Source organism: Acinonyx jubatus, chromosome E4 (genome assembly GCF_027475565.1).
Source record: "Acinonyx jubatus isolate Ajub_Pintada_27869175 chromosome E4, VMU_Ajub_asm_v1.0, whole genome shotgun sequence".
Lineage (NCBI taxonomy): Eukaryota > Metazoa > Chordata > Mammalia > Carnivora > Felidae > Acinonyx > Acinonyx jubatus.
In genome coordinates this window covers 21,167,726-21,181,795 of record NC_069395.1, presented here as the reverse complement: position 1 = coordinate 21,181,795, position 14,070 = coordinate 21,167,726, and the positions used below count along the sequence as shown (strand labels likewise).

The following is a 14,070-nucleotide window of genomic DNA, read 5'->3' as shown; positions in this document are numbered from 1 at the left end:
AGAGAAGACCTCACATGGATGAGCAGCAGAATATCTGTTATGAGACATTAGTTCACATTAATTTCAATCAGTTTAATTGCCAGTGCACCTCGGTAGAACAACTGAAAAAGAATGTTAGAATATTAAGAGTTGAAAAGACTCAGAGCTCCTTTATTTACATATGATCTTCCCCAAGGTCACAAAACTGGCTGGTAGAATCCAGCTCCCTTAACTTCATTTTATCACATGATATATTTGAACACCCTGATTTAGGTATTAGTGCCTCTCCCTACCCCTTTCCTTTGTCTGCCAAATGATTTTGAGACAATGATTTAGAGAAATGAGAGACAATTTTACATTACACAACACAAAACTGGGTTAAAATCCTCACTTAGGTGGTGGTATTTACTCTCTTAAACTCTTTCTGAATTTCTAAGGCAATCTTCTTTAGAATGACCAACTATAACCTCCCATCCCTCCTTTCCAAAGAAAAACAATTCTGTATCAATCATTCAACTACCTCTACAATATCTTTCTACTTCAGATGTTATATTTTTTGGGCCCAACTCAGTTCCTTCACTTTCTTCCTTCCTAAAGAGAGATCCTTCTTAGCTTTTCCTGGTTTCTGGCACTGAGTACATGGAAGGCATTCGACTAATATTTATTGAATTTAATTGCTCTTCCTTATACTCTTTAAATTTTTTGTTTAATGTTTATTCATTTTTGAGAGAGAGAAAGAGTGCAAGCAGGAAAGGGGCAGAGAGGGAGACGCAGAATCCGAAGCAGGCTCCAGGCTCCGAGCTGTCAACATGTAGACTGATGCAGGGCTCAAACCCATCAACCGCTAGATCATGACCTGAGCCAAAGTCAGACACTTAACTGACTGAGCCACCCAGTTACCCCGCTTCCTTATACTCTTATAATGGCTTTTGGTAAGGTTCTCTACTTACTATTAGTTTTTTATTGTTTATTTATTTTTGAGAGAGAGAAAGAGAGAGAGCAGACACACATGAGCAGGGGAGGGGCAGAGAAAGAGGGAGACCCAGAATCCAAAGCAGGCTCCAGGTTCAGAGCTGTCAGCACACAGCCCAACGTGGGGCTTGAACCCATGAACTGTGAGATCATGACCTGAGCCAATGTCTGATGCTTAACCAACTGAGCCACCCAGGCACCTCTATGGTCCTCTCGACTTAAAAACAGTCTGACAGTCCTGTCATCTGAAATAAATTTATCCAATGTTCTCCAAATTCAACACGTGACTAATGGAACATTCTTCTTCCCTACTCCTTCTCAAAAACAAGAATGAGAAAGATTTCAAACAAACTCACTGTCATTTAAAAAAAAAAAAAAAAAAGCAAATATTAGTCGTGTCAAGATCCAAATGTACAGATCCAGGACACAGTGAGACAGCCTACAAAATTATTCCAACATGAGCCACATATAATCTTCACACCATACTTCTAAAGTGTTTCCAGAAATATTTGGTATATATAACCTACATAATTTTAAGGTTAGCTTCTAAATGTACTATGAATAAAAACACATCCAAATCCACACTACTGATACTGCCAAATTTAAGAGGAACATCGCCTAAATTCTTGCCTGTGCCTTTCTGATCCTTTTAATTTTTTTCACAGCATTTTCAACAGCACTAATGAAGTAAAAAAAGACATGTGGTATAGCCTAACACTGTAATTACGCTAAATATAAAAATAAAGCACACACCAAAGTCAAGCCCAAAGCACCTAAAATGGATATAATGTTGGTATCTACATGCATTTATTAACATCAATCTTTTCAGGAACTAGGAAGAGGGAAGAAGAATATTTCTAACATAACTTCAATAATGCCTTTGTTTACCTTACAAAACCTGGTTATAGAAACTTATATGATCAATAACACAGACATCTGATAGTCCAAGAATCAAAGCTACAGAAGAGTCTATTAAAATTATGGTGCTGTGCTTCTAACGGGGGGCTGAAAAATCACATCCACATGTACTCTCAGGGAACTCAAACAAGGAATTGGTGAGGGGATGGGTACATATAGATAGCTTTTTAAAGGGACTCCTGGGTGGCTCAGTCAGTTAAGCAATCGACTCTTGATTTCAGTTCAGGTCATGATCTCATGGTACATGAATTCATGCATCAGGGTGCAGAGCCTGCTTGGGATTCTCTGCCCCTCTCCCACTCACGTTCTCTCAAACTTAAAAAAAAAAAAACAATATTTTTCTAAGAATTTAAAAACATTTAAAAAAAACTTTTCTTTATCTCTTCAACTATACCTATTGGTTTCAAATAAATGTTCTTATATTACTTTATAAATACTTTAATTAAAAATTCAATTCCTGCACAGCATTATACATATCAAAAAATTTCACTGTCATCATTAAAAAACAAACAAACAACAAAAAAAGAAAACAAAGCCAAAGTTTTATATTTTTACCTGGTCTTGGTACTGGCTGTGCTGCAGGAGTCTGGGTCTTACGGGCTGATGCACCCTCCTTTAAAAAAATAAAAATTGACACATGATGCCAGAGTTCCTTTACATAATAAACACTTTCATTTAATTACTGCAAAGAAATTCCATATTTAGCTCTCATTCAGTCAGCCCCTCTACTGACCATGCTATGATCCCAAGCATTAAAAAACAAAACCAAACCAAAAAAAAACCCTCATTTATCTTTTATGTTATTGGTCTTGAAGCAGTAATAGGAATCTTGGTAGAAAATAAATTTAAACTGTTCATTACCACACAGTAGTTACCATAAGAATGTAATATTTTTCTAATACTCAATGATTTGCTTAATTGTTGACAATTTTAATATTCTCAGAAGTATCATTATCCATTTTAAAATCAAGTCAATCTTTTTTCCATTGAACAATTTCAAAATAAATAAATGATACATAATCTCACACTAGAAAGATGTAAGTAATGTTACTTTGGAACACATTTAAAAAACCCACAAACATTTCAAATTAAATGCCTTTAAAATATTCAGGGAAAACAATCACATTTATAAAGATGAGATTTGTTACATTTAAGATCTGTTATGTTTATATACTCAGGAACAAATGCCTCTGAAATGTTTAAGATCTTAAAAAGCTATCTATACTGTACAGTTTACTATCTTTACTTTACAATTTCAATCATATTCACACCAAACTTTTCATTATAACATTTTTTTTCCTTTTCTCTCTCTCTTTTTTAAGTAAGCTTCACGCTCAGTGCAGATCACAACATGGGGCCCAAACTCACAACCCTGAGATGAAGATCTGAGCTGAGATCAAGAGTTGGACGCTTAACCAAATGAGCCACCCAGCCAGCCAACCCTTCATTGTAACATTTAAAAAAAATTTTTTTAATGTTTACTTATTTTTGAGAGAGATAGAGTCGAGCGAGGAGAGGCCGAGAGAGGGAGACACAGAATCCAAAGCAGGCTCCAGGCTCTGAGCTGTCAGCACAAAGCCTGACACAGGGCTCGAACCCACGAACTGTGAGATCATGACCTGAGCCGAAGTTGGACACTTAACCGACGGAGCCACCCAAGTGCCCCTATAACATTTTTAATAGAAAGCTACAAATGTAAATTTCAAAACAACTAGTAATTTATGGAAATCTTACTCTAGTTGTACTCAAACCGAATGAAATTTGATAACTAGCAGGGAATTTACATAAATCCATAATAGAAAGCAGTTTTAGAATCACAGAAGTATTTCTAAAGAAATGCTCCTAATTAATATTAATTTTAACCATAATACATTCTCTTCAAAACTTAAAGATTTTACATAGTAAAATCATTTGGAATGGTAGACTATTATCACAGGGGTTTTTTTTAATAAACTAAATCAATTAAAGAGATTTTAGCTTTCCAACCCATTGTTCCTGCCTAAAGAGGAATAAACTAGATATTATATAATAAACATGAAAGTGAAATAAATGTTATCCATATTACTTAGAAACCCTTATATGAAAATGCTGATTCATGGAGTGAGGTTTGAATACCCACAGAAACAGAGAAAAAATAAATGAGACGGGAAGAAAGATAATGAGCACACACATATGCAGACATCTTTCTGTCTACATTTGACTATAAGGCTGGCTGGATCCAAATCAAAGCTCTCTTTTTTTTGAACAGAGTAGATGAAGTTCAGAATCACTAAAACACAGCACTAGGTGCAAACTGAGAACTATCCAAACCAAAACTAATTCAGCTGACTACTAAAATATACTTATACTATATGACCAGCTATGGCTATTATAACATGGGTCAGCAAAAAGTACAAGCAGATATGAGTACTATGGGAAAAAAAGTATTATCCATTACAAATTATAACCCCTAAGTATTTTTATCTACTTTTGAGGAAACTTAAAACTGGGACCCCTTTAAATGACAAAAATGGGTATTTTCTGTTTGCAAAGTAAGCTATCATTGTTTGATGACCTTCTCCTTCTCCAAATTACTCCTTTTTGGCAATAAGCCTTTTAGGCTACTGGGGGAGGCATATGTCCTACGCCAAGTCAATCAAGAGTTCTCCCTCAGGATCTGTTTTACAAATTAGAACTAGCAAGTTATACCTCTAGTTGTATACAAGGCTACAAGGCAGTAAACTAAAAATTACAGATGATCCTACCTTTTGACTCATGGGGGAACACCCATCTATGAGGGACAGAATGACACTAGTATGCAAAAAAAAAAAAAAAAAGGTGGAATATGACATCCCATATAAAACCTATCTAGTTAAAATAGCCTGCAAGGCCTATTCTCCCCCTACCTCTTCTCGATTATGTGAACCTTTACAATTCTTCATCTCACCACTCTATGCAATTCTACACACATCTTACTTCAGTTAGTTGAGCAGTTTGTTAGTTGCAACTGAAAAGAGTTTTATCCAATTTTGTCTTCTCAGATGTACTGAAAATTTTGAGTTGCCAAAATCATTATAACACTGCTTAATTTTGGAGTTAGTAAACACAAATAAGTGTAAGCATAAGTGCAAGCACACATTCACACATTTTCTCTCTCACACCCACTGTGTATACACAGCTATAAACCTACTAAATAGGAGACTATGGGCTCCATGAAAGAAAAGAGGGAAGAAATCTTTGCTAATCATGTCATTAGTTTATGGCTGTTTTAGGGCTCCCTAGCCAACACTAAGAGCTAAAAGTTCATTCCACTCTGATCTGCACTCTTTTGAAATAAAATTATAGAACTCATTGCATTAAGAACCTCATAAACCATATAAAAACCACCACCCTTTACTCTAAAGATGAAGAGACAGAGGTGAAGTTTTCCAAAGACTACAAAGTGGTATGTATGGCATACATTAAGAAACAGGAATAATAATTTGGCAGTAATATGCAAGAGACTGACACTTCTACATTTTTAAAGATATTTGGATTGGGGGAAAAAATAATACCCATCTGGGAAAATAAAGTATCAGCAAAAAAAAAACAACTAAAAGAGCTGACAAATTACGCTAACTGGAGAGGAAAACTTGCTTTCTCTTGAAAAGTCAGAACCATTACCATTTCTACTCAGACTTGAGGCATTTCAGAAAAGAAATAACTGATAAAGAATGGAGTGGGGTGACAGAGAAGTGATAGAATCATTTTTGCAAAACACAACAAGACAAGAGAGTATACTGTTTATAATCCTTACTTGCCTTATTTTAGCAAGTGAGAAAAATCTAAAAATCTTCCGTTACTGGGAGACAGAATATTGGTTGCTGCTTAAACAAGTAGGAAATAATATAATATGTACTATCATAAGAAAAATATGTGTAACAATTGTCATTATGAAAAAGAATACATTATATTTACTCAATTTGGGAAAATGCTATTTACATGCAACTTCATGAAATACTGAAATTCTAAACGAAGAATACACAGAGAATATATACGCAGACTCTACAAGTTTATAATCTACCCTCCTGACTACTGTATTTATGATGGCAAAAGTACACTGAATGAGTCCTTTAAAAAAAAGTATTTTGGAAAAGCTATGTACAAAAAGAAATTTGTATCTCTATAGACAAATGACAATGAGGCTGAAAACATAAAAGATTTCAAGAACAAAACACAAATTATAAGCACAATTCTCTTTCTAAATCCTACTATAACCCAGAAGTATATGCATACAATGTATGCCAACGTGGAAAATAGAAAACACATTCCTAAAATATATTATATCTATAAAACATATAGATTTGATACCTATTATCAATTCTTCATTTTGCTCTAGAATTCTTTACTTACTTGTCTGTTTCTCTCAACCAGAATGTAAGCTATCTTAGGTCAGGGACTGTCTATTATGCCTCCAATGCCTATTCCAGGTTGCCTGGTGCATGGTACATCCTTAAAACTATACATCAACTAATTAAAACAATTCCATTTGCCTTAGAACTACTGACTCACAACTATTAAACTGTTTTAATCTGTTAAATAAAAGTGGTAGAAATATCATAAAGGATTATTGAGAGAATTAAACAACATTAATTGTTATTTATTCATTCCATACACATTGTCATTCCATACACATTTATCAAGAGCACTGAGTACCAAATAAAAAACTGGGAATGCATCAGTATAAACAAAAGCAAGTATTTCTTCCTGCCTTCATGAAGTTTTGCAATCTAATGGAAGAGACCAGTGAAGGAATGAAAGTTCAAAAATTATAAATATAATTACATATACCTTTACTTACTTGTAATATATATGTGTATTTTCTATTAATGTGTATGTGTATATATCTATATGTGTATGTTCAGCTCAGCTCCCAAAATAAAGAGCAACTAATAATTATTAAACCAACTTCTTTCCATAAAGAAACATTCTTTATAAGAAAAGAAGTGGAAAACCAAATTCAGCAGCATACTAAATTCAGTAGCATATTAAAAAGATTATATACCATGACCGAGTGGCACAGATTCCTGGAATGCAAGGATGGTTCAACATGAAACTCAACAGATACAATATATCACATTAACAGAATGAAGGGAAAATACATGATCACTTCAAATGATGCAGAAAGAGCATCTGACAATTTAATACCCTTTCATGATTTAAAAACAATACATACCCACCTTAACAAACTAGGAGAGAAAGTAAACTTCAATATAATAAAACCTTAAGCATGAAACATCCAAGCACCTAACATCATACTCAGTGGTGAAAGATGGACACCTTTTCCCTTAAGATCAGGAACAATATGTCCACTTTGACCACTTCTATTCAACATAGCATCTGAAATTCTAGCCAGAGCAATTAAGATGAAGGAAGGAAGGAAGGAAGGAAGGAAGGACGGAAGGAACGGAGGGAGGGAGGGAGGGAGGGAAGGAAGGAAGGAGGGAGGAAGAAGGGAGTAAAAGGCATCCAAATTCAAAAGGAAGTGATAAACTTATCTTTTTGCAGATGACAAGATTTGTATGTAGAAAACCTAAATATTCCACAAAACCTGTTACAACTAATAAATGAATTCAACAAAACTGCAGGATACAAAACAAAAACATAAAAATCAGCTGCATGTCTATACACTAACAACAAACAATCTGTAAAAGGAATTATGAAACAATTCCATGTTTAATAGCATTAAAAAGAATAAAATAATTAGAAATAAATTTAATCTAGGAAGCAAAAGAATTAAAGTCTGAAAGCTATAAAATATTACTGTTAGGAAATTAAAGCCATAAATAAGTGGAAAGAGATCTATGTTCATGGACTGAAGAATTAATAATGTTAAGATTTCAATTCTACAGATTCAATGCAATCTACAGATTCAATGCAATCCCTACCAAAAACCCAATGGTATTTTTGCAGAAAGAAAAATCCATGCTAGAGTTCATATGGAATCTCAAGGGACCCCAAACTAATCTTAAAAAAAGAAGAATAAAGTTGGAGGACTCACATACTCTTCCAGATTCCAAAACTTACTCAAAGCTACAGTAATCAAAACAGTGTAGTATGGGCATAAAGACAGACATATAGACCAATGGAAAATACAGAAAACTCTCAACATATATGGTCAACTGATTTTTGACAAAGGTACAAGACCATGCAATGGGGAAGGAAAGTCTTTTCAACAAATGGTACTGGGAAAACTGGATATCCACCTGCAAAAAAACCAAGTTGAATCATTATCTTACATTATAGGCAAAAATTAATTCAAAATAGATCAAAAGGTGTAAATTCAAGAGCTAAAACTGTAAAACTCTTAGGAAAAATACACAGTAAAAGTTTCATGAGATTAAATTTGGCCTTGACTTTGTGGCTATGATACAAAAAAGTACAGGTAACAAAGAAAGAAAAAAAACAGATTAACTGGACTTCATCAAAATTGGATGTATCAAAGGGTGCTATCAGCACAGTGAGAAATCAAAAGGTGCTATCAGCACAGTAAAAAATCAACCCACAAAATGGGAGAAAATATTTGCAAATCATTATCTGATAAGGGGCCAATATCCAAAATATATAAAGAACTCCTACAACTCAAAACCACAAGACAAACATTCCAATTCAAAAATGGGCAAAAAAACTTGAATAGACATCTCCCCAGAGAAAGTGACAATTCTCAGTAAGCACATGAAAATATGCTCAAATATCACTAATCATTCAGGAAATGTACATGAAAACCACAATGAGGTACCACTTCTACCTGTTAGGACAGCTAATGTCAAACAAGCACACACAAAAAAACAAACTGATAAGAATGTGGAGAAATTAGAACCCTTGTGCATGGCTGGTAGAAATGTAAAATAAGCAGCTGCTGTGGAAAACAGTACGATGGAACCTCAAAAAATTAAACATAGAATCACCATGTGATCCAGCAACTCCAACTCTTGGTACAGAACCTAAAGAATTCAAATCAGAGACTTGCACAGGTATTTGTATACTGATGTTCATAACAACATTATTCACAATAGCCAAAGGGTGAAAACCCAAATATCCACTGACAAATGAATGGATAAACAAACTACAGTTTACATGTACAATGGAATATAAATCAGCCTTAAAAACAGAATGAAGTTGATACATGCTATAACATGGATGAATCTTAAAAATACTGCGCTAAGTGAAGTAAGCTACACACAAAAAGACAAATACTGTATGACTGCAATTACATGAAGTACCTAGAAGAGTTAAATTCACAGAAATAAAAAGTAGAATAGTGGCTACAGGAGCTGAGGAGAGGGCAATAGGAAATTATTTAAATGTGTACAGAGTTTCAATTAGGGATGATGAAAATGTTCTGGAGACACAGAGTGGTGATGGTTGCCTAACATTATGGATATACTTAATGCCACTGAACTGTGTACCCTTAAAACATTTATAAACATATATGTATATATACACACATATTTATATAAATACATATATATAATTCAACAATAAAAAAGTCTTCTTAAAAAAGTATAAAATATGCTTTAAAAATAAACATAGTCGGGACGCTTGAGTGGCTCAGTCGGCTGAGTGTCCAACTTCGACTCAGGTCATGATCTCACAGTTGATGAGTTTGAGCCCCACGTCAGGCTCTGTGCTGACAGCTCAGAGCCTGGAGTCTGCTTCGGATTTTGTGTCTCCCTCTCTCTCTGCCCCTCCCCTGATCATGTTCTGTCTCTCTCTGTCTCAAAAATAAATAAACATTAGGGGAAAAAACTTTTTAAATAAAAATAAACAGTCCAATTACAAATGATGGCAGACTTTTTAAGGGATGTCTACTGAGACAACACCCAATTTCCCCTTTTCAGAGCTGGACTATACCCACAAGGGATAAACTCATGAACTACAGTGATCCTATCAAATCTTCTCTTCTTTGGAATTATGAAATCCATACTGAGATATGCCCAGCAATGTGAGCTACAGTTATCTGTAGCTGTAGCCTGTAGCCAGACTGGTTTTAAGGAAGACTGTGTATACAAAGGACCAGAGAGCTGGGGTGCAGATGCAGAAAAAGTGACAAATAATCATATGGCACCACACAGAAACAGAAAAGCTTCTTTGATTCCTGAAAGTTTTCCAATTTCTCACTGTGTTCTTTAAGAAAGGCCAATTTATATTTCTCAGTCTTGGGTTCTGCAGAATATTCTTATACCATTATCATGTATTTCCTTTTCTTCCTTTGGCTGACTTGAGCAAGTTTCTGCTATGTGAAATCAAAGGAGCATAAAGTAAATATTTTAATCTCAGTGAAGAAAAAAGAAAAATTTTATCCCTATCCAAATCCACTCATAGAATTAAAACTTTGACCTGGGAATATACATCTTCTTTATAGTCACAGACAAAACTGAAATACAAGTGTTAATGAATAACATAAGAAGATATTCATTGATTAAAAAAAACTAAATACCAGTTTTCCATTCATCATTCTCTAGAATGCTTTCAGAGGATAACTGTGAAGGTTAATTTTATGTGTCAACTGGGCAATAGAGTGTGCAGATAATCTAGTTAAAACATCATTCTGGATGTGTCTGTGAGAATATTTCTGGATAAGATTAAATAACACTGGAATCAGTAGACTGAGTAAAGCAGATTGTTCTCCCCAATGTGGGTTGGCTTCATTTAATCCACTGAAGAAATGAACAGAACAAAAAGCCTGAATAAAAAAGAATTCACTCTCTGCCTGGCTGTTGTCAAGGTGGAACATCAGGACTCAGCCTCAGACTTGAGCTGTACCATCAACTCTCCTGGGTCTCCAGCTTGCTGACTACAAATCCTGGGACTTTTCAGTTTCCACAACCCCATGTGTCAATTCCTCCTCATCCATTCATCCACCCATCCACCCAATCCATCTAATCCATCCAATAGGTTGTTTCTCTGGAAAATCCAGACTATTACAAATACAGTAACTGAAATTTGGATCAAAAGAGAGGAAAAGAGAGTGAGACAAAACACAAAATCTTTAAAGGGGCATTCTTATATAATGGGAAAATGTCAAAATTTTTTTCATTTATTTATCTACAGATTAAAAACTTATATCCACATAAATGCCAATGAAATGTTTAATTATAAAACTGCAAATCAGAAACAAACAGAAGTATGGGAATTGATCTCCTTTAATATCAAAATCAATAATGGTCACATACCTTTCTAGCACAAATAAGCAATTCTTTTATATGTGTCACTAAGGTTTAATGCACAATGTTCTCATTTAAAACTGGTGGGCTTGTTTTTATAGTGGCAGAGGGACTGGGTAAGGGATCATCTGCATAACTTAATGGGTCCATGGACTAAAAACTGATGTAATCAGAGGCAATGTAAATCAGTGCAAAAAAACTTGACTTAGAAGTCTTATATTCCAGGGGCACCCAGTGGTTCAGTTGGTTAAAGCGTCTGACTTTAGGTCAGGTAATGATCTCGCAGTCAATGAGTTCAAGCCCCCACACTGGGCTCTGTGCTGACAGCTCAGAGCCTGGCGCCTGCTCCAGACTCTATGTCCCCCCCCCTCTCTGCCCACCCCCTCGCTTCTGCTCTCTCTCTCTCTCAAAAATAAATAAATGTTAAAAAAAAAAAAAAAAAGAAAGAAAGAAATCTTATATCCCAGGTTCTAGTTCTGGCTATGACATATTAAAGTGGGGAGCTCTGAGAAAATGACATCTCAGGGTCTTCACGAACTTGCCTCTAAAATGAGGAAACTAGATTTCTAATGATTAAAAAGGCCTAATTCTGCCCTAAAATTCTATTATTCTAATATAAGTAATACCCTGTCACTAGGAACTATGACACTGCAGTACAACCTCAATGTCCAGTTAAATGATTAAGTTTAAAGACATAATTCAACATGGGCTTCTTGGTATAGCCATAAACATGTGCTCTTCTTTTGTTCCATGTGAATAAAAACATAATATTCTCCTGCCCAGCTCCCTCTATCAAAGGGTACATGTTTGGAATTAGCTAAACTTGGTTTTTTGAGAATCACATAATTATAGATACTGGGAATAGAGGTAGAAAAGAAAATAACACTATTTTAAGCTTTGAAAGAAACCATTCAACATTTTACCATTTAATATAATTCAATAAACTGACTGAAGAAGCCAAAATAAAACATAGACGTGTATATATTTAACTATTTGACCCCCACATTCCCAACACAGAGTCAACTGAAATGTTCTGCAACATTACAAATGCTAGAAATTTTAATAAATATAAAATCTGTGAAAAATTACAGATAAAATATAGAAAAAATTCAAAGTCAGCTAACTATGAGAATATGGAAAAGAAAGAGACTCAGTATGTTAGTAAATGATCAGGGAGATGGTAAAAAATGGATGGTACAACAGAAACAAAAATTTTCATTTTTCACGTTTGGTTCACTAAAACGCAGCAACTGTATTATTTGTGAGACATCATGTTATTTATCTGAAGGGAATAAAAATACTAGAAAAGCATGAAAAATTAAGAAGATAAAAATGTAATGCAAACCAACCACAATTGAGAAGATCAAAAGTATCAAAAGAGTGAAACTGAGGGATGCCACAATGAATTGCATAAAACAATTTCAAATGGTTTTTGAAAAAAACTTAACTATATAATATTTTCTTTCAGTTATTTTGTTATCTATATAATAATCTACGTATCCATTAGCTCTATCAATTCCTTCAATAAAAGGAACCTAATGACATATCTTATATCCCCCCCTGTAGCTTGCATATAAAAAATTCTCGAAGTATTTACTGAATATAAGTGAATCCTTTAGGTATCTTCTAAGAACCTGAAGAAGGGGAAGAAAATCAAACCCTAAAGTTAAACATTACCCCTTCCTAATCCTATAACCTTTGCCTGCCTCTTTTCTGCTTTGCAAAGTTTCTTTATACTAAAGTTCCTATTTCCAATCAGATCATAAACAATCACTCTGAAGAGAGCTCCATGAATTTAGAATTAAGTATATTTACGCTCCCAGCTCTTCTCAAAAAAGCCCTTTGGGAAAAACATTCTATTTACTTACTTGTAACTTTTTGCTTTCTTTCCTTAACTACTGAAGCTATTAAATAAAAAGTATTTTCTGATACTAATAATTCATATGAGTAATTATGCTTCTTTGTGAAGTTTAAGCAGTTTTAAGTTTCAACATACTACATCTACTTGAACTTACAAATTGTTTGTTATACTTTGTAATGAATTAATAGTGTTTAAATTTTTAAATACTATCCATGTATTCAGTTGTAAGGAGTAAGATGCTTGAAATAACTTATTCAAAGATGCTGACCTAGTGAGCTTCACACCCCTATCAAACTCAATATGTCTCCTTTGTGTGAGAAATATTACACATTGATCCCTCTAACAAGCTGAAATGAAATGCACAATATAAGCAACCTATGTATGTAATGTAATGAAAATCAATATCCTAATACAAAAATGAAATTTTATAAGAAATTTATGATAAGCACAAGCATTTCATTGTGAATCTCAGAAATTACACCAGAAGACATTATGAATTAATCAAATACTAGTACCCATTCAAAAAATCACAGTGAATGTAACAATCACACATGTCCACAACTGGTATACTCTACTGGTTAAGTCAACTACTATAAGCATCACAGCCACAGGCAACAGGATTTTTCAAAATGGCCAAGTTCAGAACAAAGTTGAATACAATCTTCAATATACACTGTGGTTGTATACTTAGGAAAATTCAGTGCATGTTAAAACTTTACAAAATATACTTTGCATTTCAATTATGTTCTAGGTTCATTTAAAATTGTACCACCCACTACAGACCTCCTTCCCTGGCCTCACTCACTAAATGCACTTCAATTATTTTGTCAAAAATATTTCTAGAATACCACCTAGGAAGTATTATTTCTCCATTGAGAACCAAAGCTCTAAACAAGAGCATCTCCCGTGCGTCAAATAACAATTGTAAGAAGCCAGCTGATTTATGCTTAACTGAAATAGCTATACTACTAAGAGACTGAAGAATATACAAGCATAATATAAACTACTACTGATTTTCATGCTTATCTTTTCCCTTAGGATCATTAACAGTTTGTATGAATTAAAACTATAAGGATATTGATAATTAGTTCTAAAAGTGACCCTTAAATTTGGCTCTGCTTTCAAGTCAAAAGAAATTCTTAGGCAGTATGAATA

The 14,070-nt window shown here is 34.2% G+C and overlaps 1 protein-coding gene across 1 annotated transcript in view; it reads right to left on the bottom strand.

The window, feature by feature from the left end:
• Nucleotides 1–14,070, bottom strand: part of CDC73 (cell division cycle 73) — a 321,928-nt gene that overhangs the window by 230,491 nt on the left and 77,367 nt on the right. Inside the window, exon 11 of the mRNA XM_027074943.2 lies at nt 2,425–2,482. Coding sequence (XP_026930744.1) covers nt 2,425–2,482 — 58 coding nt within the window. The remainder of the gene's footprint in view (nt 1–2,424; nt 2,483–14,070) is intronic.